General features: G+C 39.9%; 1 protein-coding gene across 1 annotated transcript in view; it reads left to right on the plus strand.

Moving 5' to 3' along the window:
- Nucleotides 1-340: 340 nt before the first annotated feature.
- The window catches only part of LOC306865424 (SH3 and multiple ankyrin repeat domains protein 1-like), a gene marked incomplete at its 3' end in the record, with an annotated part of 76,040 nt that continues 51,144 nt past the window's right edge, over nt 341-25,236 (plus strand). Inside the window, exons 1-10 of the mRNA XM_079410008.1 lie at nt 341-883; nt 17,883-18,086; nt 19,033-19,104; nt 19,271-19,379; nt 21,314-21,468; nt 21,576-21,743; nt 23,225-23,341; nt 23,681-23,758; nt 24,309-24,375; nt 24,633-24,802. Coding sequence (XP_079266134.1) covers nt 386-883; nt 17,883-18,086; nt 19,033-19,104; nt 19,271-19,379; nt 21,314-21,468; nt 21,576-21,743; nt 23,225-23,341; nt 23,681-23,758; nt 24,309-24,375; nt 24,633-24,802 — 1,638 coding nt within the window. The 5' untranslated portion in view covers nt 341-385. The remainder of the gene's footprint in view (nt 884-17,882; nt 18,087-19,032; nt 19,105-19,270; nt 19,380-21,313; nt 21,469-21,575; nt 21,744-23,224; nt 23,342-23,680; nt 23,759-24,308; nt 24,376-24,632; nt 24,803-25,236) is intronic.

Raw genomic sequence — 25,236 nt, forward strand, 5'->3', positions numbered from 1 at the left:
TGTCAAGTTATGAGAAGTTCATCTTGATTCATTTCCATTCCACTGAGTCTCAAACATAATGCTTGTGGCACGAGACGCTTGAAAACCAGCGAGACACATCGCAACTGTCAAAGACATCGCTCTAGTGTGTATTTAAAAAGGCACAAATGCATGAACACGTCTTGCATGAACGACCTGCTGCGTGTGAGCTGCTGAGTGATGGAGCGATGTGGGATTGTTTGTTCTTTTAAATTCTCTCAAACTCCTACTTCTGTTCTCTCAGTCTGCTCTCTCCTCCTCTCATCATCCACCTCTCGCTATTTCTCATGCTTACATTCCTCTTCTCTTTTCACAGTGTGTCTCTGGGGATGATGCTGTTGCCGCTGGTGCCACTCTCCCTGTCGCCATGACGATGCCGCTCAGCCCCCTCTCCAGCGACGAGGAGCAGCAAAGGATGCTGGGAAACAGTCAACACCTTTATCCAGGGGCGGAAGAGGAAGAAGAAGAGGAGGAGGAAGAGGAAATGGATGATGACGGCGTGGACGAGGAAGGCGAGGAGGAGAACGGAGAGCTGGAGTTGGATGACGAAGAGGACGTGGACGACGAAGATGACATCAGGCGAGGACCAGGGCGATTGAGAGGAGGCAGGGAAGAGGGGCACAGGCAAAAAGGCACAATGGCTGGACGACTTCCAGGAGACAGACCGCTAAGACCCGGCAACCCGGGCCACACGGCCAACCCGTATTCGTCCAACCCTGGACCCACCCACCAAGCACCGGCTAATCAGCAGCAGCAGCCGCAACAGCAGCGGAAGCTACGAGAGCGAAGCTCAAGCAACGCACCTGACGACACACACATAGCTATGATGGTCTTTCGGATTGGCATTCCTGATATCAAACAGACGGTTAGTCACACACACACACAAAAACCCACACCTGTTTTCCAATTACCAAGTCATACGCTATGCAACATCCGTCTTTTGCTAACCATGCCTGGTTGAGCCTACAGCATACATATAAACCAGGCAGTCAAGAGCGCCGCCGAACACCGTTCAAAGAATCAATTAAGCGAATACTGGGAGTGATACACGTTTATGACAAGTATACCAATCTAAAAAAGGGGGCACGAATGAATTACACAGACTTGGAAAAGCTGTTCTCAAGCACTCAATGCTATCTCAAACTGTCTGGCGCATGTGCTCTGCTATGGCAAGGTCAGAACTTGCTCTCCTAGACACCTCTTGGTCAATACACATGACCTGTGCAGGTTAAACCTCACTCGCCTCCCACACCGGAGACCACGGTTCAAATCCCGCTCGGAGCGGGGCGAGTAGGACCGCAACATTGGTGCCGTGACCCGGATGGGAGTGAAGTTTGGGGGGGGTGAGTGTAGCAGAGGTCAGCGGGTAAGTGTTGTGCAGGTTAAACCTCACTCCTCGATCTCAAGTGGCGCTCTAGCGACAGACGCCGTGGCCTTTAGCCTCCTCGTTAGAGCGCCCGCCTCCCACAGCGGAGACCACGGTTCGAATCCCGCTCGGAGCGGGGTGAGTAGGACCGCGACACTTACACTTACTTCTCTAACAGTACCTTATACATATATAAAATGTGAATAGACTTTGAAATAGAGCCCAGAGCGCAGCAAAAAACATTTTTTTTTTTTTACATTGATAATACTAAGAACTATTTCTTGAGCAGCAGCTCATAATATTAGAATGTTTTCTGAAGGATCATGTGGCACTGAAGACTGGAGTAATCATGCTGAAGATTCAGCTTTTCCATCACAAGAATAAATTACATTTGAAACTATATTAAAATATCAATCACAAACTTTAGAATGGTAGTGTAAATATACTTAGTTGCTCAGTGATCCAACTGAACTCGGTTCAGCCACATTCAGATTGTTTTAATCAGAACTAAATCCATTGATTCACCACTGAATATTTGATCAGAAGCATCACGTTTCTCAAAAGCATCGTGAGATAAGATGATTGTAGAGACCATTGGTGGTAATGGTTCTATGATCTACTTGGACTTGCACCGCATCTACGCCGGACACAACAATCGCACTTTGCTAAAGTCTGTCTACACTGGACGCAACAAAGCGACTGTTGCAAATCACTTGTACTTTGTGTCAGTAGGTCATAAATAGAATGACGCATCAGTTTTCATCCAGTGTGGATAGCATCACTTAGTTATTATGGGTTCTACTGTCTTTTGTTGGGTCGCATTGTACTGCTCGAGCCCGGTGTAGATACGGTGTTATGATGCTTTTGGGAAACGCAGCCTTGGTCATTTTACTTATTCAAGATTTGGTATTGTCAGAGAGAGTTTCAAATAAATCACTGACATGTCCAATTACTTTGAACTTTTAAACTATACAATATTTCACACTTCCCTTGATATGGTATATGGTTTTACAGGATTCTGATTGCTCAGGAATCTATATTTAAATATGGGCTGACGCTGGCTGGATCTGCTGAAATTGCCCTCCAGCGTACGCTCGTAAGGTCTGTGTGCGCTTGCACGAGTGTGTGTGCGCGCATATGTGTGTGCAAGTAGATTTTATCCATACTTCTCCTCCATACAGATTTGCAAACGTTGGCAACCCCCCCCCCACCCCACCCCACCCAGATAAAGCAAAAAGAAAGAGCAAAAGAGAGAGAGAGGAGAAAAAAACAAACAAAAAAACAAGGGAAAGTAAGTGCAGGGACTGTAGTTAAACATCCACATGGCAAAAATTCTTCGCAAACAGAAATAGAAACAGACTCAAGGTGACCTCAATGGTTTTAGATGGAGAGAAAAGGAGGGGAAGAAAGATGTGGGTTTAAAGTAGCCTAGTAAAAAGTGTGTGATGGTGTTTAAGTGAAGCTCTTTTTCACAAGACAGATTAAGAGGTTCAGTGGTTTGAGGAATGAAATCACCACTTCTGTAATCCGTTTATTGTACACCACAAATTAAAGCAGGCACTTTTAATTAAAGTCACTGTGGACATGTTTGCCGAAAGGGATGCAAACGACGATGCTGCTTCTTCCCAGACCAGAAACACATGACAGCATCTAGTATTCTACAGTGTGTTTATAGTTGTGCTTCATTTCTTTGAATGACAGTACTGAGGTTTACTTTCCTATAATGCTCCTTGGCCCATCCTAAAGCCGTGGGCAGTGGCAGGAGATTAATGATTGATGAATAATATGATTATGCTTGATAATTAAATTAAAATGGGTAGACCTGGGCTCAGAGTGTTCTTTCAGTGGAAATCAAACTGAAGGTAGTTTTTCTGCCTCGTTGCCCAGTTACTCAACAGAGCATTTTGATTGCCTTCAAAGGCACAGTAATATAATTTATACCAGTGCTATTTTAGTATTGTATGTTATTATAGTTTATGTTAATATATTGTGTAGTCTTTTGTGTTTACATTTTTAGTGTTCATTTTCATGTACATTTTTATTTGTAATTATATGTGCTTTTTTAATTTTTAAACTTTTATTAGTTGTTTTTTTATTTTTTAAAATATTACTAAATAGTTTTTATTGTAAATTTTGAAATTAATTTATTTTAGTATAAGCTTATATCTGTTTTATTTTGATTACTACATTTTTTTAAATAGTTTTAGTTATCAAGATCAACACCGATTTATACATAATATAAATAATTATTCTGAGCTGTTTGAAATAACCAAGCAAATATTTAGAGCCTTTCTAGGTAATTTATAATTTATGTAATCATTTTTTTAGGGGGAAAAACAATCTTGTTCCTCTTCAGGAACTTGAGCTGCGTCGACAATGCTTTGGGGAATGCCTACAGCGAAAATCTATGATTCAGAAATCTGTCCACCAAAGAATGGGAGGGACGCCACGGGCGAGGTGACGTAATGACCAGCTGGTATAAAAGCACGTGCGGTGAAACCAGCGTCAGCTTTCTGTCATTCAGCTAAGCGCTCTGTGTCTTGTGAGTCATATTTACCATTGTCTGTCTGTATCATGTCTAAACGTGGTTGCAAAACCAAGTATGGGAGGGAGGCGCAGAAGGAGAGCGTGGCCACCCGTGCGCCTCCTCGTAAGCGGGATGGAAAGAAGGGTGTGCGGCCGAGGACCTCTCAGCCTAAGCAGGATCTGAGGACCATGCTTCAGGCAAAGAGGTCTACGACCAAGAAGCCCTGATGGTGGTGGACCAGGGCTTATGAGGGTAGCCCCCGCTGGGGCAGAGCGACGATCGCTGCAACGCAGAGCGATCGTCGCCCCCCAGCGCCCTCAGGAGATTGTTCTGCCAACCCTGCCACCTACGGTGCTTCAGGGCGCAGCGGTCTCCAGCGAGCGCATGTCTCAGTCTCTTCCGCCCGGGACCGTTGCGGAGCTGAGATGCTCGCCACCCCTTCGGGGGTCTTGGGGGAGCAGCTAGTTTGGTTGTTCCCTGCCGGTTCGCCGCTTCAGGGCACCGAACTAGCCGCTCTGACTACACCAGAGGCCAGTCTCTATTATCGTCCGCCTCTATTTCACGGGCTGATTTCCACGTTTGTGGGCCCCGAGCAGGCTCTGGTAATGGAACAAGATGTACATACTCTCTTAAGAAAGGAGGCCATCGAGGTGGTTCCTCCTCTCTCTCGAGAGAGAGAGTCCGGGTTCTACAGCCGGTACTTCATAGTTCCAAAGAAGGATGGAGGGTCGGATCGAGTCGATCCTCACAGAAGTCGGGAGAGTGAGAGAAGGCCAGTCACTCAGTGTCAAGCACTTTAAGAGACTGCTGGGTCTGATGGCGGCTGCGTCCAACGTTATGCCTATTGGCCTGCTGTACATGAGACCCCTACAGTGGTGGCTCAAGACCAAGGGGTTCTCCCCGAGGGGAAACCCTCTTAGCATGATCAAGGTCACGCGGCGGTGCCTACATGCCTTGGACATGTGAAGACAACCTTGGTTCTTGTCCCAGGGCCTGGTGTTGGGAGCTCCTTGTCGCCGCGTAACGCTAGCGACGGACGCATCCCTCACCGGTTGGGGAGCGGTCATGAGTGGCCACCCTGCCCACGGTCGGTGGAGAGGTCGTCATCTCGCCTGGCACATCAACAGGCTCGAGATGTTGGCCGTGTTTCAGGCTCTGAAACACTTTCTCAAAGACCTGAGAGGTCACCATGTGTTAGTTCGCACCGACAACACATCAGTGGTCTCCTACATCAACCACCAAGGATGTCTGCGGTCGCACCCCCTGTACAGGTTGGCACACCAGATCCTTGTGTGGGCCCAGGGCAAACTCCTCTCGCTGAGAGCTGTTTATATCCCTGGGCATCTCAACGTGGGAGCAGACACCCTGTCGAGGCAGGGCGTGTTATCAGGGGAATGGATGCTTCACACCGAGGTGGTGAAGCAGATTTGGAGGGTGTTTGGCCAGGCTCAGGTGGACCTCTTCACTACTCAGGAGACAGCGCAATGTCCCCTCTGGTACTCTCTACGTCATCCAGCTCCCCTGGGGCTGGATGCCATGGTACAGACGTGGCCGAGGCTGCATCTGTACGCCTTTCCCCCGATCGCTCTGCTCCCCGGAGTTCTGGAGAGCGTGCGCCAGGACGGACACCGGCTGCTATTAGTAGCCCCATTCTGGCCGGGCCGAGTATGGTTCTCGGACCTGATTTTTCTACTCGACGGCTCCCCATGGGAGATTCCAGTCAGGAGGGATCTCCTCTCACAGGCAAGAGGCACCCTTGTGCCCCTCTGCCTGGAGTTATGGAAGCTGTGGGTGTGGCCCCTGAGTGGGCACAGCTCATAGCTTCCGGTCTCTCAACCGAGGTTGTTGAGACCATTCTCCAGTCCAGAGCTCCCTCTACGAGGAAACTGTACGAGCTGGCGATCTCTGCACCATGAAGTGAAGAGTCTCCACTTCATGTTGCAGAGATCGCCAGCTCGACCCAGTTAACTGCCCAGTAGGTACAGTGCTGGAGTTTCTGCAGGCTCGACTCTCCGCAGGGTTAGCCCACTTCACCTTGAAGGTCTATGTGGCGGCAATTTCTGCTTACCACACCCCTCTTGGTGGATTGACAGTGGGCGCACAACCCCTAGTTACATGTTTCCTCTGTGGTGCACTGAGGCTAAGAGAGTGGGGGACCTGCAGGCCCTTTCTGTGGCCCCTACCCATTTTGGACTTTGCGCCTGGTATGGCCAAAGCCTTTCTATACCCTCGTGCAGGGTATGTCCCCAAGATTCCTTCTGTCACACCACAGCCTGTCGTACTGCAGGCCCTTAGTCTTCCTCCCTTTCGGGAGCCTGACCAGCTAAAGCTAAATCGTATGTGTCCAGTGCGAGCACTGCACGCATACGTCCACAGAGCTGCCATGTGGAGAAGGACGGACCAGTTGCTAGTTTGCTACGGTCCTCCTAAGAGAGGTCTGCCTGCTTCCAAGCAGACCCTTGGTCGGTGGATTGTGGACGCCATCCAGATGGTATATGAGTCTTCTGACCTCCCCTCGCCCTTGGGAGTCAGGGCTCATTCCACTAGGAGTGTGGCGGCCACCAAGGCCTTTCTCGCAGGTGTCCCCATTCAGGACATCTGCAAAGCTGCGGGTTGGTCCACGCCTCTGACCTTTGTCAGATTTTATGGCCTGGATATGCGAGCCACTCCAGGCTCTTCCATTCTCTTGCCCTAGCTGTGCTCCTTTGGATACACACAGGGCAGGGGTTTGGAAGTCTGGTGCCGTGGGTATCTCGTTCCCCAAAGCGTTGTCGATGCAGCTTGAGTTCCTGAAGAGGAACGTCTTAGGTTACTCTTGTAACCCCAGTTCCTCGAGGGAACGAGACGCTGTGTCACGGGGCCACACTTCCGGCATCCCTGTCAGCGCTTGCTTCATTCTAGAAGCTGACGCTGGTTTCACCGCACGTGCTTTTATACCAGCTGGTCATTACGTCACCTCGCCCGTGACGTCCCGCCCATTCTTTGTTGGACAGATTTCATTGGTATTCAGAGCCGGTTACGCTGTAGGCGTTCCCCAAAGCGCCGTCGACGCAGCTTCTCGTTCCCTCGAGGAACTGGGGTTACGAGAGTAACCTAAGACGTTATCTACCAATTCATTTGTTTCAATCACTCAGTTGGAAAGCATTTTTATTCTTGCAACCAACTGCCAAACCGCACGCACGGGATTGTGGGATATCTGCATTAAAATATTGACCAGATGGAGGCATTTTAGTAGAATGGATGTTACTCAAACGATGGATTTGGACATGCCCGATGAGGGAGCATATTCAAGGTTTCGGCAAATTTTTATTATTTTTCTCTTTTTATTCTCAGTGTTTTAAAAACTAAACTGTATCTACTCTTGCTTTATTACTCTTCCAATGTGGGATTGTATAATTAATGTAGGTGTGCATATGTGCATTAGTGTGTGTGTGTTTGTGAGGGGGAAGTTTGTGTATGTTTGTGTGCAAGTGGAAGAGAGAGACAATGAGTGGTATTTTCTTTGTTCCATTTATTCGAAGCTGCCTATTTAGTCCAACAAGCCACTAGCAAATTGTAATTAGTGTAAGATTGGTTGATAGAAAAAACAGGATGGCAGTGTAACACCTGGAGGTGATCTGAGCTGCATCGAAACACTCTGCCAAAATTTTTCTTGTGATTTTTAGCCCATCTGCAATATCTGCCTGTGTAAAAATGATACATGAGTCAAATTTTGCAATACAGTGATGCATTCATGATTTATTGAGTTATAAAATTAGAACCAACTTTTAACAGTAATTTTGATTAAAATAATTTAAATCATATTAAAAGAAACTTCACCGTATCTATGTTATTGATGTTATTATGAATGTTTTATCCATGCATGTTTCATTTTTTGTATTTGTTTTGAACTTCTATCTGAAGATGAATGCCAGTCTTCTCCAATCATTTAGTCTGCTTAAAGTCCCGCCCATTTCCTACAGTTGACCTCACATTCAGATCACCCTCCATCCAATCAAGAAACCAATGAATAGAACAAAGTCCTTTCCCAACTTTTTTCCTTTTCAATAATTCGTTTCACTTGGACATACGTCACAATATGGAATAAAAGATCTGTTGTTACTTCCATTACATTGCGACTAATTAGTCATTAATACATTAAAGGTAGTCAGGTGCTGAAAGCTGTCAATGTTATTTTATTAAAAATACTTATAATAAGGTACGTCTGACTTTGAGATTCTCTTTCATGTCTTTCTCTCCTATGTCTTCCTGATTTCTCTTTTTCCTCAAACCATGTTCTTTTATGAGTCTCTCTCTGTTTTTTTCTGTGTGAAGTAATGCGTCCGCATAATCCCAGTACATTAGGCCTGCTCTACATACCAGCTAATTCACCCTCAATAAACTGCAATTGCTCGTTAATTGTGGTTTAATGAGTTCGGGGAGAGACGGGAGGTGCGCAAACACAACCGAGCAAATGTAGGACCGAGGGTATTACCCACTCACCCCATAATGCACTAAATGCTTTTGGACACAGATTTGCCATCAGACATCAAGCAGTGACCCAAAACAGAACTAGAGTTGTTTATCGTACAAAATGCACTCGAAATCAAACATTGAAATTTATTAGTATTACCACAAACTGCATAGGAACTGAATGCTAAATAGTGATAGTAATAGTGAAACAGATGTATTGGCAGTGCAGGGCGCTGAACCCTGAGGGGCATCAGGGCATTATCAGAGCGACCCCACATCTCACACTCATTAACCACAGAGTCTGCCTGTATCTCTATGAACCAGTGATCACTTAGAGAGCTGGGGGCAACAGTGAAGAAGTAAAGATGGAGGAAGAAAGAGAGTGAGAGGCATGGAAAGAGGATAATACAAGTCAGGGAGGGAAAGTATTGCTAAAGTGCAAAAAAAGAGAGTCTTTTACAGTATTTTGCCTATATTTATTTTATCATTATCTGAGAAATCAAGATTCCCTTGATCTTTTGTGGAATGTGCCACTTTATGATTTAATAGCGTGGCTAAACATCGCCTCCGCAGAAGATGATCAACACCTGCTTCTACATCACTGCCTGTTTAGCCCTGGTCACTGATTTGTGCATGTAGTAAATGCAGGTCTATTCAGAAACCAAACAATAAGCTTTATTTGATTAACTTTATTTTTCACAATTCAACACGGGATTTTCAGAAAGATTGGAACTAAAAGACGATGCTATGCCGACTATATTGGATCCAACAGTAATGTCTCACCACACAAGAGTGAGTAACTATTTTTATTACGCGATTACTATAGATAAGCCATTTAACCCATGGCATTGTTATTACAGATTGTTTGATATGTACAGAGTATTCATTTGTTTTTGACCTAAATCACAGCAGCATCCATCTATGAGGAATGTACGCTGTCAAACATACACAACTGTTAGCTAATCATAACCAGTGGGCATTTACTTCCGAGTCTAAAATCCACCACGCCTATTCAAACAGTGCGGTCTGATGAGGGGGTCAAAACAGGACAGAAAATAGCCTATTACTTATAAATAGTTTTTTGATGTAAAAATCTTGATAACATAAGTGGACCTCAGAGAACAATACAAAAATAATAAAAAAGGCAGTTCATGACCCCTTTAATGTTTTTTTTTTTTTGTTTTGTTTTATATAGAGGTGTCTTCTGCTCATCAAGGCTGCATTTATTTAATAAAATAATTACTACAATTTCAAATAACTTTTATTTTATACATTCTAAAATATAATTTATTCATGTGATTTCATAGCTGAATTTTCAGCATCATTACTCCAGTCTTTAGTGTCACACGACTCTTCAGAAATCTTTCTAATTTGCTGATGTGACATTCAGTAAACATTTCTTTATTATTATCAGTGTTAAAAACAGCTTCATAATTTTGTGGAAACCATGGTAAAAAAAAATTCCCAGGAATCTTGATAAACAGAGTTCAAAAGAACATAATTTATTCAAAATCTTACATGAAGTTTGAAAACATATATTTTTTTCCAGTGGAAGAGGAAGATGGTTGAAAATGATAAGTATGTGTAATTGTGAAGACTAGGCGGGAGTGGTCATGAAGATGGCAGTGATAGAAAGAGTGAGAGATAGAGGAGTGGGAGGCAGTGAAGGTTATTTCCCTATAGATCTCATTAAAGTCTACTAATCCCCCCTGCTCTTGCCCTGCAGAAACGGGCCTGAGGGAGCTGCTAGAATGAGAGAGACACATAGAGGGTTACATGAAACATTGTACTTGTTAAACATGAGTAAACACTTCAGTAAGACTACAACACCACATAATGCTTGCATATAAGAACGCTTAGAGGTCTTTCCATGATTGGCTCAGTTAGTTTTTGTCTGTTACTTAAAAATATCACAGAATAAAGTCACAAAAATAAAGTCACAATTATACGTTTCTATATCCTAATTGAACACACCATGTAAACGTTCACTGATTTTACGATGAGTTGTCAGTCAGAGCTGCCCAGCCTTTAAAAACAATATAAAATGTTGAGTTTTCAGAAGCTGGGAGATGCAACAAGACAACAAACCAAAACATAGGAGTATATTAGCAACAGAATGACTTTGACAGAAGAATACACGCCTTCTGAGGCCCAGTCCTGACCTCAACCCAACTGAGATGCTTTGACATGACCTCAGGAGTGTGATTCACTCCAGACATCCCAAGCATATTGCAGTGCTGAAACAGTTTTGTAAAGAATAATAGTGCAGAATTCCTCCTGACCTACTGCAGGTCTGATTCACAATTACAGGAAACATTTGGTGGAGGTTATTACTGACAAAAGAGTTATTAAATCCAACTATTCCTATTCTTTTTCCACCCTGCACTGTGAAACTTCACATAGTATGTTGCAGAAAGACATGAAAACATTTTTGTGTTAAGCAAACTATGTTTGTCCATTGTTGATGAGATCAAACTGTATAAGCCATTTAACCCATGGTATCTCTACAGTCGCATACTTTTTCCTACAGCTGTACATTGGATGTCTGTAATAGTTCAAACATATCCCGGGTGAAGTAAAAATATTGGTTTACCATGCACAGCAGTCCTTATGTATTATATCAGCAAAATCTGGCATTTTTCTCTTCTGTATATTATATGCAATCTGCAGGGATCCCAGCCCCCTGAATCAATAATGTAGTTTGAATCAGGCTAATCTAGGACATTTGGTAATGTGGAACAACTAAACTCAATTGTGTGAATTTTTTTTTAATGGCCACGTTAGCACATCTATGTTAACATGACCCTATTCTAGCTGGATTGGTATTTGATTAAGACATGTTTGTCGGTCTGACAGCCAAAAACACAAAAAAATCAGATTTGTTCACATATGTAAATGCACAATTTCTTTCCCCTTGAAGGTTTTCAGACATAAAGTAACACAGATGCTGATGTGTGTGCAGCAATGTTAAATGATTGTTAACATGCTTGGCCATGAAATCTGAAACGTTGGTTTCCACTTACTTACATTACATGTACATTAAATAGATATGAGGGCCAGTCTCATAAAACAAAGTCACCGGAGTAGAACAGTTAAACCAAACTATTAGATCAAAGTTGCCTTTGTGATATTTTAACTCTAACTGAATGTTGTACCTCTTGGCACCGAGCTTAATGAGAAAGAGTAGAGAGAGAAAGAATAATAGTAATCGGCTCAAAACAGAATATTAGTTAAAGGACAGAGAAAAACAAGTTTGAAAATGTCGAGAGAGAGAGAGAGAGAGAGAGAGAGAGATGTAGCTCTTAAACAGAATCTTTATCAATAAAGCAATTAGACCAGGAGATACAAGCAAAGACATTTAGGTACATTTTGTTTAATTAGCTAAACTGTTTAGAACTTTTATCTGTAAATTGTTCCTCAGCGCTTTGAAAACACCACAGGATGTCACGCTTATTGTCAGAGGAAAATAAGAGAGGACGGCATTGTGAAGAAGTCTGTGGTTTGGACCTGAAAATAATAGCTCTTAGATTAACTGCCAAATTACTATAATTAGATATCATTATAATAAATCATTTTCCAGGTTGATTATCATTCCAACAAAATTATTTTAATCACATGGGTTCAAATGAACTCATGTCTACATCTGTGTTGTGCACCTTTTTTTTTTATTCTTTGTTAATGTTAAAAGGATAGTTCACTCAAAAATTCTGTGATTTTTACTAACCTAAATTAATTTCAGTCCCGTATGATTTTTATTCTTCATTGGAACAAACAAGGAGATGTTTTGAAGAATGTTCACACTGTTCTTTTCCATACAGTGAAAGTAAATGTGAACCAGCGGCTGTCCAGTATGGTGGCCCAGTAGTGCACAACACAACAAAATCGCCAAAACACAAGGAAAGGACTAGTTTCGACGTGTTGTGGTAATTTCATTGTGGCTTGTTTCTGTTATGTTGTTCTAATTTCGTTGTGTTGTGGCTTGTTTCCGTTATGTTGTGCTAATTTCGTTGTGCTGCAGCTTGTTTCTGTTATGTTGTGCTAATTTCGTTGTGTTGCGGCTTATTTCTGTTATGTTGTTCTAATTTCGTTGTGTTGCGGCTTGTTTCCGTTATGTTGTGCTAATTTCGTTGTGTTGCGGCTTGTTTCCATTATGTTGTGCTAATTTCGTTGTGCTGCAGTTTGTTTCCGTTATGTTGTGCTAATTTCGTTGTGTTGCGGCTTGTTTCCATTATGTTGTGCTAATTTCGTTGTGCTGCAGCTTGTTTCCGTTATGTTGTGCTAATTTCGTTGTGTTGTGGCTTGTTTCTGTTATGTTGTTCTAATTTCGTTGTGTTGTGGCTTGTTTCCGTTATGTTGTGCTAATTTCGTTGTGCTGCAGCTTGTTTCTGTTATGTTGTGCTAATTTCGTTGTGTTGCGGCTTATTTCTGTTATGTTGTTCTAATTTCGTTGTGTTGCGGCTTGTTTCCGTTATGTTGTGCTAATTTCGTTGTGTTGCGGCTTGTTTCCATTATGTTGTGCTAATTTCGTTGTGCTGCAGCTTGTTTCCGTTATGTTGTGCTAATTTCGTTGTGTTGCGGCTTGTTTCTTTTATGTTGTGCTAATTTCGTTGTGTTGCAGCTTGTTTCCGTTATGTTGTGCTAATTTCGTTGTGTTGCAGCTTGTTTCCGTTATGTTGTGCTAATTTCGTTGTGTTGCGGCTTGTTTCTGTTATGTTGTGCTAATTTCGTTGTGTTGCAGCTTGTTTCTGTTATGTTGTGCTAATTTCGTTGTGTTGCAGCTTGTTTCTGTTATGTTGTGCTAATTTCGTTGTGTTGCAGCTTGTTTCTTTTATGTTGTGCTAATTTCGTTGTGTTGCAGCTTGTTTCCGTTATGTTGTGCTAATTTCGTTGTGTTGCGGCTTGTTGCGGCTTGTTTCTGTTATGTTGTGCTAATTTCGTTGTGTTGCGGCTTGTTTCCATTATGTTGTGCTAATTACGTTGTGTTGCGGCTTGTTTCCGTTATGTTGTGCTAATTTCGTTGTGCTGCAGCTTGTTTCCGTTATGTTGTGCTAATTTCGTTGTGTTGCGGCTTGTTTCCGTTATGTTGTGCTAATTTCGTTGTGTTGCGGCTTGTTTCCGTTATGTTGTGCTAATTTTGTTGTGTTGCGGCTTGTTTCCATTATGTTGTGCTAATTTTGTTGTGTTGCGGCTTGTTTCCGTTATGTTGTGCTAATTTAGTTGTGTTGCAGCTTGTTTCCGTTATGTTGTGCTAATTTCGTTGTGTTGCGGCTTGTTTCCGTTATGTTGTGCTAATTTAGTTGTGTTGCAGCTTGTTTCCGTTATGTTGTGCTAATTTCGTTGTGTTGCGGCTTGTTTTCGTTGTGTTGCAGCTTGTTTCTGTTATGTTCTGCTAATTTCGTTGTTCTGCAGCTTGTTTCCGTTATGTTGTGCTAATTTCGTTGTGTTGCAGCTTGTTTCCGTTATGTTGTGCTAATTTCGTTGTGTTGCGGCTTGTTTTCGTTGTGTTGCAGCTTGTTTCTGTTATGTTGTGCTAATTTCTTTGTGTTGCGGCTTGTTTCCGTTATGTTGTGCTAATTTCGTTGTGTTGCAGCTTGTTTCCGTTATGTTGTGCTAATTTCGTTGTGTTGCGGCTTGTTTCCGTTATGTTGTGCTAATTTCGTTGTGTTGCAGCTTGTTTCTGTTATGTTGTGCTAATTTTCGTTGTGTTGCAGCTTGTTTCTGTTATGTTGTGCTAATTTCGTTGTGTTGCAGCTTGTTTCTGTTATGTTGTGCTAATTTCTTTGTGCTGCAGCTTGTTTCTGTTATGTTGTGCTAATTTCTTTGTGTTGCGGCTTGTTTCCGTTATGTTGTGCTAATTTCGTTGTGTTGCAGCTTGTTTCTGTTATGTTGTGCTAATTTCGTTGTGTTGCGGCTTGTTTCCGTTATGTTGTGCTAATTTCTTTGTGTTGCAGCTTGTTTCCGCTATGTTGTGCTAATTTCGTTGTGTTGCGGCTTGTTTCCGTTATGTTATGCTAATTTTGTTGTGTTGCGGCTTGTTTCTGTTATGTTGTGCTAATTTCGTTGTGGCTTGTTTCCGTTATGTTGTGCTAATTTCGTTGTGCTGCAGCTTGTTTCCGTTATGTTGTGCTAATTTCGTTGTGCTGCAGCTTGTTTTCGTTGTGCTGCAGCTTGTTTCTGTTATGTTGTGCTAATTTCGTTGTGCTGCAGCTTGTTTCTGTTATGTTGTGCTAATTTCTTTGTGTTGCAGCTTGTTTCCGCTATGCTGTGCTAATTTCGTTGTGTTGCGGCTTGTTTCCGTTATGTTATGCTAATTTTGTTGTGTTGCAGCTTGTTTCTGTTATGTTGTGCTAATTTCGTTGTGGCTTGTTTCCGTTATGTTGTGCTAATTTCGTTGTGCTGCAGCTTGTTTCCGTTATGTTGTGCTAATTTCGTTGTGCTGCAGCTTGTTTCCGTTATGTTGTGCTAATTTCGTTGTGCTGCAGCTTGTTTCTGTTATGTTGTGCTAATTTCATTGTGCTGTGGCTTGTTTCCGTTATGTTGTGCTAATTTCGTTGTGCTGCAGCTTGTTTCTGTTATGTTGTGCTAATTTCATTGTGCTGCAGCTTGTTTCTGTTATGTTGTGCTAATTTCGTTGTGCTGCAGCTTGTTTCTGTTATGTTGTGCTAATTTCTTTGTGTTGCGGCTTGTTTCCGTTATGTTGTGCTAATTTCGTTGTGTTGCAGCTTGTTTCTGTTATGTTGTGCTAATTTTGTTGTGTTGCGGCTTGTTTCCGTTATGTTGTGCTAATTTCTTTGTGTTGCAGCTTGTTTCCGCTATGCTGTGCTAATTTCGTTGTGTTGCGGCTTGTTTCCGTTATGTTATGCTAATTTTGTTGTGTTGCGGCTTGTTTCTGTTATGTTGTGCTAATTTCGTTGTGGCTTGTTTCCGTTATGTTGTGCTAATTTCGTTGTGCTGCAGCTTGTTTTCGTTGTGCTGCAGCTTGTTTCTGTTATGTTGTGCTAATTTCATTGTGCTGTGGCTTGTTTCCGTTATGTTGTGCTAATTTCGTTGTGCTGCAGCTTGTTTCTTTTATGTTGTGCTAATTTCGTTGTGCTGCAGCTTGTTTCCGTTATGTTGTGCTAATTTCGTTGTGCTGCAGCTTGTTTCCGTTATGTTGTGCTAATTTCGTTGTGTTGCGGCTTGTTTTCGTTATGTTGTGCTAATTTCGTTGTGCTGCAGCTTGTTTTCGTTATGTTGTGCTAATTTCGTTGTGCTGCAGCTTGTTTTCGTTATGTTGTGCTAATTTCGTTGTGCTGCAGCTTGTTTCCGTTATGTTGATTTTTGCACACACACACAAAAAAACACACTATAACAATAGTCTAAAGGACTTTCCTTTGAATTACAAATTCAATGTCTTCTGAAGCCATTTACTAAATTTCTTGCCTTGACAGCTATGGTCACCATCCACTTTCACTATATGGGAAAAAGGAGCTTGGATGTTCTGCTATAAACATCTTTTGTCTTCCACAAAGAAAAAAAGACATGGGTTTCGGAAGGCATGATGCATGTATAAAATATGATGAATTTTTTATTTCTGGGTGCACTATTCTGCATATCCTTGCATATTCAAGATGTTTGACTTGTACGTACTGAAATGTGAGTGATCTCCACACGTCTTGATATTCCAAATTGTCTGTGAAGTTGTCCACTACAACCATGACCTCTCGAGCAGAACTCCCTCCAGTGCACATGCTCTCCATAAGATCACAGTGAAACATACACCATACCATAGCGCGCTGAGGGACTGCTGAGATGTTTCTATGGCAACCTGCAGCTTGCTCCACCAATGAACTGGTTGTCATGGTGATGGGGATTGGCTGTGTGCAAAGTGAGAGACTGAATAACAGAGGGAGGAATACATTTCACACTTCTCTGTGCCACTGCATGCACACACACACACACACACACACACACACACACACACACACACACACACAAACAAGAGGACAGTGCAGGAAACTGGCCGTTTCGGACTAAACCCCTCAACACAGCCACCGACCAATCACAGCACCTCCTCAAGGTCAGAGGAGGGGATTTCTTTCCAGCACACCGCTGCAGGGCTGTCCCATTTTCACAGTTCCTGGAACAGTGCTGCTGTCCCAAAATCCAGCTCTAAGCGACCATGTCCCTTAGCCTAGAGCTTGTGCTCAAACTTGTCCCCTTGGGTTTTAGGCGATGTTGTAGCAGGAACCGAGCTGTCCTTTCCGAGTGGGGTGTGTCACAAATCACATCGCAATCCATAAGCGTCTCTTGCAGTACCTGGGCAGGCTGTGGATTTTGGCTACTACTTCAGGCTAATTAATTAATTAGCATCACCATTTAGCACTACCAGGGTGAATATAATGGGATGTTAATGAAGCTGATGGACAGTTGCCGGTCAGGGGTCTGCTAATCCGACAAGCAGTGATGTTTCACCTCAGTGAATCACAACGTCTCCCTCTAGTGCACATCGGACAGAACTGCATTGAACTGCATTATTATAATTTTTTTTTTCTCTTTAGGGTTAATAGGGATAAATAATCATTTATAGTAATAATAATTGTTTGTTTGTTATTATTAATAAATAAAATAAAATCAAGCATATATGTGTATGTAAGTAAATAATGGGAAATATATGAAAAAATAATTTTAATAAACATAATCAAAAATATAATACACACTACTCTTCAAATGTTTGGTGTCAAAACTAGAATTTTTATATGCAGCTAAACTGTTAATAATACGTTCCAAAAAAAATGTTTCTTGAGTTGCAAATCAGCATATTATATGATTTCTGAAGGATTATGTGACACTGAAGACAGGAGTAATGATGCTGAAAATTCATATTTTTGTATCACAGGAATTAACTACATTTTATAATAGAGAAAAACAGAAAACAGTTATTTTACCTTGTAATAATATTTCACAATATTGCTAGTTTTACTGTATTTATGATTGAATAAATGCAGCCTTGGTGAACAGAAAACACTTTCAAACTTCTTTCAAGATCATTAAAAACAAATCTTACCAGCCCCAAACAATGTTAGTGTCTATAATATAAATAAAAACACACAAAAAAACATAAATATTATAAATATAAATATCTGAAATGTAATATTACAATATAATATTTGGTCACACATTATTTTAAAGTCCAATTCTCGCTACCATTAACTATGACTTTTGTCTCAGTAAACTCCTAATTTGCTGCTTATTAGTTGTTAAGTTTAGGTATTGGGCAGGATTAGGGATGTAGAATATGGTCATGCAGAATAAGTGCTTTATTAGTACTAACAAACAGCCAATATGTTAATAATAGGCCTGCTAATAAGCAACTAGTTAATAGTGAGAATTGTTCCCTATACTAAAGTGTTACTTTATATTTTTATAATAATATAATATAATATAGTGTAATGTGATGTAATGCAATATAATATAATATAATACATGTATAATTGTTTTGTTTATCTAACAGCCATTGTTTTCTCTCTGTTTTTGTAGAAGTGTCTGAGGTTCAACCCTGATGCAACCGTATGGAAGGCAAAGCAGCAGGTGCTGTGTAGTCTAACTGAATCTCTAAGGGATGTATTAAACTATGGCCTTTTCCAACCTGCTACTGACGGGCACGATGCCAAGTTCCTGGAGGAAGAGAGGCCGCTCCGAGAATACCCACAATCCTTTGAGAAAGGAGTACCCTACCTGGAGGTACCCTTCCTTTTATTGTCCTCTTCAATTTAGGCATTTTTGTCTACTGTCTTTTTTTCTTCTTTCTTTTTTTTTTCTAGTCTCGTTCTATAATTGAATGTGAATGTTGGTGCTAGGAAACTGCTGTTTCAAATTGTTTGTTGCCTAGGTGATAATAATTCTTTAAGCGGCTTCTCTGGTAACTATGAATCCTAATAACCCTGATGTGGTTTATTGGAGATTTGTCTTACAATGTAAACAATTATTATTATTTTTTTTATTATTTGTAGCACACAAGGCAATTACAACAATAGTCAACTGAAAATCTAATTAATTAATAAAAACCCCTTTATATCTGAAGTTGATAATAGGGGTTGGTGATATCACTTATTTTTGTGTGTTATTTACATACTGTTAGTATTTATTAATATTTAAAAAAAATTATATTAAAATATTTTATTTGTATGTTTTCAGATTTCTTTTCTCTTTTTTAGTAGTTTTAATACTTCAACTTAAATATATGTTTCAATAGTTGCCATGTCAACATTGTTTATGTTTTCATCTAATATTAATATTTTACTTTGATTAATTATTTAAATGACTTGTAACTATTTTTTAATAGTTTATTTTTTAAAATATAGGTAATTTAAAATAAATAATAAAACAAATGAAATGATCTTAATAGTTTTGAATTTAGTGAACATTGATCAACACAACAGTACTATGAATTGTGCCATAAACAGAAGTTAGTCCTGCCTCCAAAGAACAGTTTAGAGAACTTTACTGATCACAAAAACGTTTATTTAAGAAAAAGAAACGACCAAACATTTGTTTTTAACTCTCCTTATATTTCATTAGTCTTCCTTACAATACTGTAAAAAAATTTTCCCTCCACAAAAGTTTCTTTTAACGACTCTCAGATAACTAACTGTCTTTCACTGATTTTGGCTGATTTTCTTTCACACAGTTCCGCTACAAAACCAGGGTGTACAAACAGACAAATCTAGATGAAAAACAGCTGGCCAAACTACACACAAAGGTAAGCGTCACCACAGAAATCATCTAATTTTCTAAAAAAACAGAAATATAAAGCGAACATTCAAGGTGTGCTACTTGCATCTTAGGTCTGTATGTTAAATGCAATAAGTAAAGGAGCTTATCCTCAGGGCACTGCCTAGCATGACTGTATGTTTCTCCCCCTACAGGCCAGTCTGAAGAAGTTCATGGACTACATCCAGGCCGGGGCTGTGGAAAAGGTAGCGAAACTTGTAGACAAAGGCCTTGACCCCAACTACCACGACCCTGATACGGGAGGTGAGGTGTTAGGCACTGCACTGTTCCCTTCCTGTAAGACTTAATGAACTTCCCATTAGTGAGCTGGATAATGAATTACTGCCAGCAGAGCATAAACTGGCCCACACACATGCTATATGCATATGGAAATAGGGCTGAATGAATATTCAATGAGCATTTACAGGAATGGACATTTGCATCTTCTCAAACGATCCATGCAGTTGCCAACAAAAGTCATATGGAGTTTAAATTATTCAACAAATGCGTAAAGTTAACATTAGACTCAGTGGCTGCCTCCTAAATAAACAAACAAAAACCCAATTACTACACTTGGGCTGCTTAATGAGATGAAACAATTACTGCAGCTCAACGGTTCAGTTCAATGCATGTCAACAGAGGAAAACCACTGAATAATTTGAATGTATTTGTAACGGGGCAGCATCTTTTATGGCATATTAATTCAAGTGTTTAGCGCTTTGGTGAGCATTTGGTGAGCTGGAGACGTGGCCAGACATGCCGTGAAAGCCATTTTATGGACCAGATGACAATGCAGAGTAATATTAGAATTTGTTTACAGCAGAGTTTGACTTGCAAGACGGCTACCTTGAGTGTTGTTCACAGTTTGTGTCGTCTGCGTTGTCACAGAGTTGATGTTGTGCTTGCCAGGCTGACAGACAGTCACTTCTGGAAGCAGACCCTGCTAACAGGGAGTGAGAACTGCTGCACTATTTGCAACCACTAGGAGGCTGATCCAAGAGAAAATTTCTGTTGCAATTAGGGATAGTTTAGGCAATAGTTCATTTTTTTGTTAACTCACCTTCATGTCATTCCAAACATCTTTAAGGAAAATAAATAAATTAATTAATTAATTTAATTAACAGATATCACCATACTTCTCCAATTGATTCATTACTTTAAGAATCGCAAAGAATTTTTGTTTTACGTGTTTAAATATGCAAATGTTGCATTATCTAATTAAACATAGACTTTGCATACATTTTGGATTAAGCCAGGTTCAAAATTCTTGTTTTTGATGTCATTTTATCACTCCATATATCAGAAAATAATGTCACCAGCCAGAAAGAAAAATTAAATAAAAATCACCACTTTTTAGGAATAAAATGTTAAGTGTATAAAATGTTTAAAATGATTAAATCGAAACAAAAGTCCTCTGTAAAATTCTTCAGAAAACAGATAGGAATCAAATTGGAAAGTTTTGTTTATGTATATGTAACTGAGGTGGGTGATGGGGTGGGCAGAGGAAACTGCCTTTAAATATATGTATAGTAATTGAAATATACAGACAAATATAGATAAAGTGCAACAAAATAAACACTTAAAAGTGTATTTTGGATGATTTCTTTCCACTAGTCTAAAACAATATGTTATTAAAAGCTGAATAGCCCAAAATCTCAAACTTGAACAGTGCATGCCTTTAAAATAATTTCTTGAAAAATATGTACTGTATCATGTGTATCATAAAGCTTTTAACCATTGCAGCTGAATCACTGGGTTGAACTTGGAATCTGGATCAGTCTGATATAATGAATCTTATGAATGAATCTTCGTGGGCTGGATCAGTTGATTCATTAGTTTGTACATCATCACATCAACATTCTGACGATCTTGATCGATCTTTGAGGCCAAAACTGTTTTGACAAATCATACACGCACACACATATATACTTATACACAGTTGCAGGAAAAAGTTAAACAATCTTCTGGTTTTCTGCATAAATTGGTGAAGATCAGATCACATGTCATGACAATTTAAGTAGAAACTGAAAGTAGTTCATTTACTTTTTCTTTATTCTTTATTTCTATTTATTATATATATATATATATATATATATATATATATAGATCCTATCACATTGATTGTAATTATCCATTTGACCAATTGTGTGTGTGTGTGTGTGTGTGTGTGTGTGTGTGTGTGTGTGTGTGTGTGACAGAGACCCCACTCACTCTGGCCGTACAGACGGAGCCAGGTGGAGGGGAGATCACCAGGGTGCTGGTGATGGGGGGAGCTCACATTGACTTCAGGGCAAAGGATGGCTTGACCACTCTCCATAAGGCTGTCAGAGCACATGCACACACTGCCCTACTGGTAACACATACAGCACCTCAGAACCATGATTAGGATGAATTTATGCTTGTAATAAAAAATTCATATTTGAATCTAATTGTCTGTTTTCTGGGGGGGGGGGGTTTTAGACGCTGTTGTCTTTGGGGGCATCTCCTGATTATAAGGACCGCCGCGGGCTGACACCACTTTACCACACTGTGCTGATAGGGGGCGACACCTCCTGCTGTGAGACCCTCCTCTACCACAGAGCCAAGCTGGGGCTCCGTGATGAGAATGGCTGGGACGAAACCCATCAGGTACAAAAAATGCTAAGAAGAACACACTGTGACATATACAGGAAACACATGAATAATAAAAGTATAACTGACAACTGTTGTAACTGAAATACTTGATGTGCCACAGAACAATTGTCTAGTGTTATTCTAAACATATAATTTATATATATATATATATATATATTCATATATATATATATATATATATATATATATATATATATATATATATATATATATATATATATATATATATATATATATATGTAACAATAATTTTATAATTCATGTAATTTTATTGCAGTCAATTATTACAGTTAGAAAATTTAAAAATTTAAGGGTCTGATTTTTGTAGCCTGCTGTATCTGTGAATCATTCATTCATATGTCATGGGAAGCACTGATCTACCCTGAACATCCCTGCATATTATTTACATATTATTTTTATGTCTTTATGTCTTTGTTTTTTGGATACATACAGTACCATTACAGTAAGTTTACAGTATGTTTGTTTTATTCTGCAAGCATGCATTAAATTGATCAAAAATGACAAAAAGTTATCATGGTTTCCACAAAAATATTAGGCAGCACAACTGTAGAATTCTAGTTAAACTGTGGAAATATTTAGAAATGTTACATGAGGACCAAATCAGCATGTACAGTAATAAATAAAAAATTTACTTGTATTAAAATGGAAATGATGTTTCATAGAATAAAAATTACACTGTATTAAAAAATAAATGTAGCCTTGGTAAGCATAAGAAACTCCATAAAATAAAATAATAACAACCACCACCATAGTTTTCAGATATAATTTTGTGCCTTCATACACTTTTTTTTAAGTGCCTCCACAGTACCTCCATCAGTAAGGCTTCATGGATACTAACATTTGACTCATATTACACTAGATATCATTTAGCATTATCAGTAATATTATGGGAATTATTACAATTATTCACTTTTAAACTAAAAACAGTCAAATTGTGGTTGAAAAACACACTTGCCAAGTTTCTCCTCCCTTTAATAAATCACCTTAATAAGCTTTTTAGCCTTTAAAAACCTAACAGCCAGATGGAATGTTTAACAAGAATAAAGTCATTTGCAGTCTTTTATGGCAGAATTTAATAATAATCAAAGCTAAACAAGTTGCAGACAGACATTACAAACATAAAGGCAATAGAGACTAACAAGTTCAAGAATCCTATCTTGAGTTTTTCCCAAGTACCACCAGTTGGGAATCATTGCTTCTCTCTCTGTGCATGTGTGCATTTCCATATCTATTTTGATTCTTTCATTCTTTTCCTCTCACTCACACATTCACTGTGGTGTTAATTAGCAAAAGTGTCTGTTCTGACAATGTATAAAATCTATTCTTCTCTCCCTCTTTTCCCTTCCGTATGTCAAATGACTGTTTTTGCTCTTCCTATCCACCTCTTTTCTCTTTCCTCCTCTCCTCTCATTCTTTATCTATCCTATTCTCCCTCTCTCTTTTTTTATCTCCAGGCTTGTCAAAATGGGAACTCTCAACACTTAGAGCACCTGCTTTTTTATGGTGCAGACTCCTCATCCCAGAATGCCTCAGGAAACACTGCCCTGCACATATGTGCTTTATATAACAAGGTATAACTGCTGGTCCTGACACAAAAATCAAGCCAAATAATAAAATCTCATGTTAAAAATGTCTGTCTTACACAAGCATGGGTTTTCAGGCTGGTTTGTGCTAACTAGTGCTAGTCAATCATAGCCATGCTCTTCAGCAGCTGGTAAAGCTAGTCACCAGAATGGTCTTTCCAGAGTGATGCTTTAAAGGTCCATGTGAAGATTTCTTTATTTTGTGTACAAGTGGTGTATTTACTGGGGGTATAAAGTTGTATGATGTATAATGCTTGTTACATTTTATGGCCAGCATCAGATGGCTTCAATGTCTTCAGGCTGTTATTGTCTAATTTCACCATTTAGGAGAGCTGTGCCCGCATTCTGCTGTATCGAGGAGCCAATAAGGACACAAAGAATAACAGTGGGCAGACCTCCTTCCAGGTAATTTTGAGACACTTGCAGGTTGTTATTTGGGTTTTCAGTGCTCTGCATATTATTAACAGGTTAAATCAAGTAATTAATAAAAAAAAACTAAATTCTACAAACCCTGTTCCAACCATGTATGTAGTTTGAAGTTAACTTGTAGGTGAAGAATGTAATTTTTGGATGTTAAAATGCTTCCTCCCATCCCAGTTTAGACTATAAGTTATAATAATAATAATAATAATAATGTCTAAAATTAACTTTTTTTATATTTGCACTTCCATCTGTTGATGCTAGTGACTGTTTCATAGCTTGTAGTGTGTTATCCTTTTTGCACGCGTTGCTTGCGAGTCTCAGGTGGAGTGAAACTGCAGCGAGCCAAAAGAGTTTTACTTAACCTCAGCCATCTCCACAGAGCCAGCTGTGACTGTGATCGTGCATTTGTGTTTAATATGATGCAAGTTAATGCGTGTGTGTTTGTGTTTAATATTGTGTTATTCCCAAGCCTTGCGTCGCTCTGCGTCATTCACAGATGCAAATATTAAGCGTGTGTGAACTTCTTTTCTAGGTGGCTGTGATGTCTGGCCATTTTGAGCTAGGAGAAATCATTAAAAACCATCGTGAATCAGCCATAGGTAAGGAGCGGAGATTTATTTTGGTTGTGCCGGTATTTTTATTCTGTGTGAGATAATTTATTTGCTCTTCAAACTGTGTGACATTTGGAGCTTGATACTTCCGTCTCTCTTTAGCAGACCACCCATGCATTGTACAATTGTACACCGAATATCCTGTGCATTTTGCAGGACATTATTAGGCAATTGAAACATACTTCTGTCTCTTTTAGCATCTGTACTCTCTCTATATGACTGTTTCTCTCCTGATTTGATGTCAGTTCCCTTTTTGGAGTCTCCAAAGTATGCCCCCCAGAGGAGGGAGAGTTCTCGTACTCTTGGATTGCCCCATCCTCATCCCTTCTTGCGGGCCAACAGTGACAACAGCATGAATGTGCCAGACTGGATCGCTTTTCCCAACGCTGCTGGATCAAACCTGGTCTCCGTGCAGGTAATTTATTTTGTTTTTCCTTAAAATTTTACATTTACATATACATTTAGTCATTTAGCAGACGTTTTTTATCCAAAGCGACTTACAAATGAGGACAATGGAAGCAATCAAAATCAACAAAAGAGCAATGATATGCAAGTGTTATGACAAGTCTCAGTTAGCTTAACGCAGTACACATAGCAAGTTTTTTTTTGTAAATGATATAATAAATAAAAAGAAAAACAGATAGAATAGAAAAAGAATAGAGCAAGCTAGTGTTAGAGGCCTTTTTGCTTTTGTTAATTGTATAATAAATAAAAAGAAAACACATAGATAAAATACAAACAGATTAGAATTTGTTTTTAAGGAATAGAATTAGAAAAGAGAGTGCTAGAGTTAGAGGGTCAAATAAAGATGGAAGAGATGTGTTTTTAGCCGTTTCTTGAAGATGGCTA

This window comes from Barbus barbus (genome assembly GCF_936440315.1).
Source record: "Barbus barbus genome assembly, chromosome: 4".
NCBI lineage: Eukaryota > Metazoa > Chordata > Actinopteri > Cypriniformes > Cyprinidae > Barbus > Barbus barbus.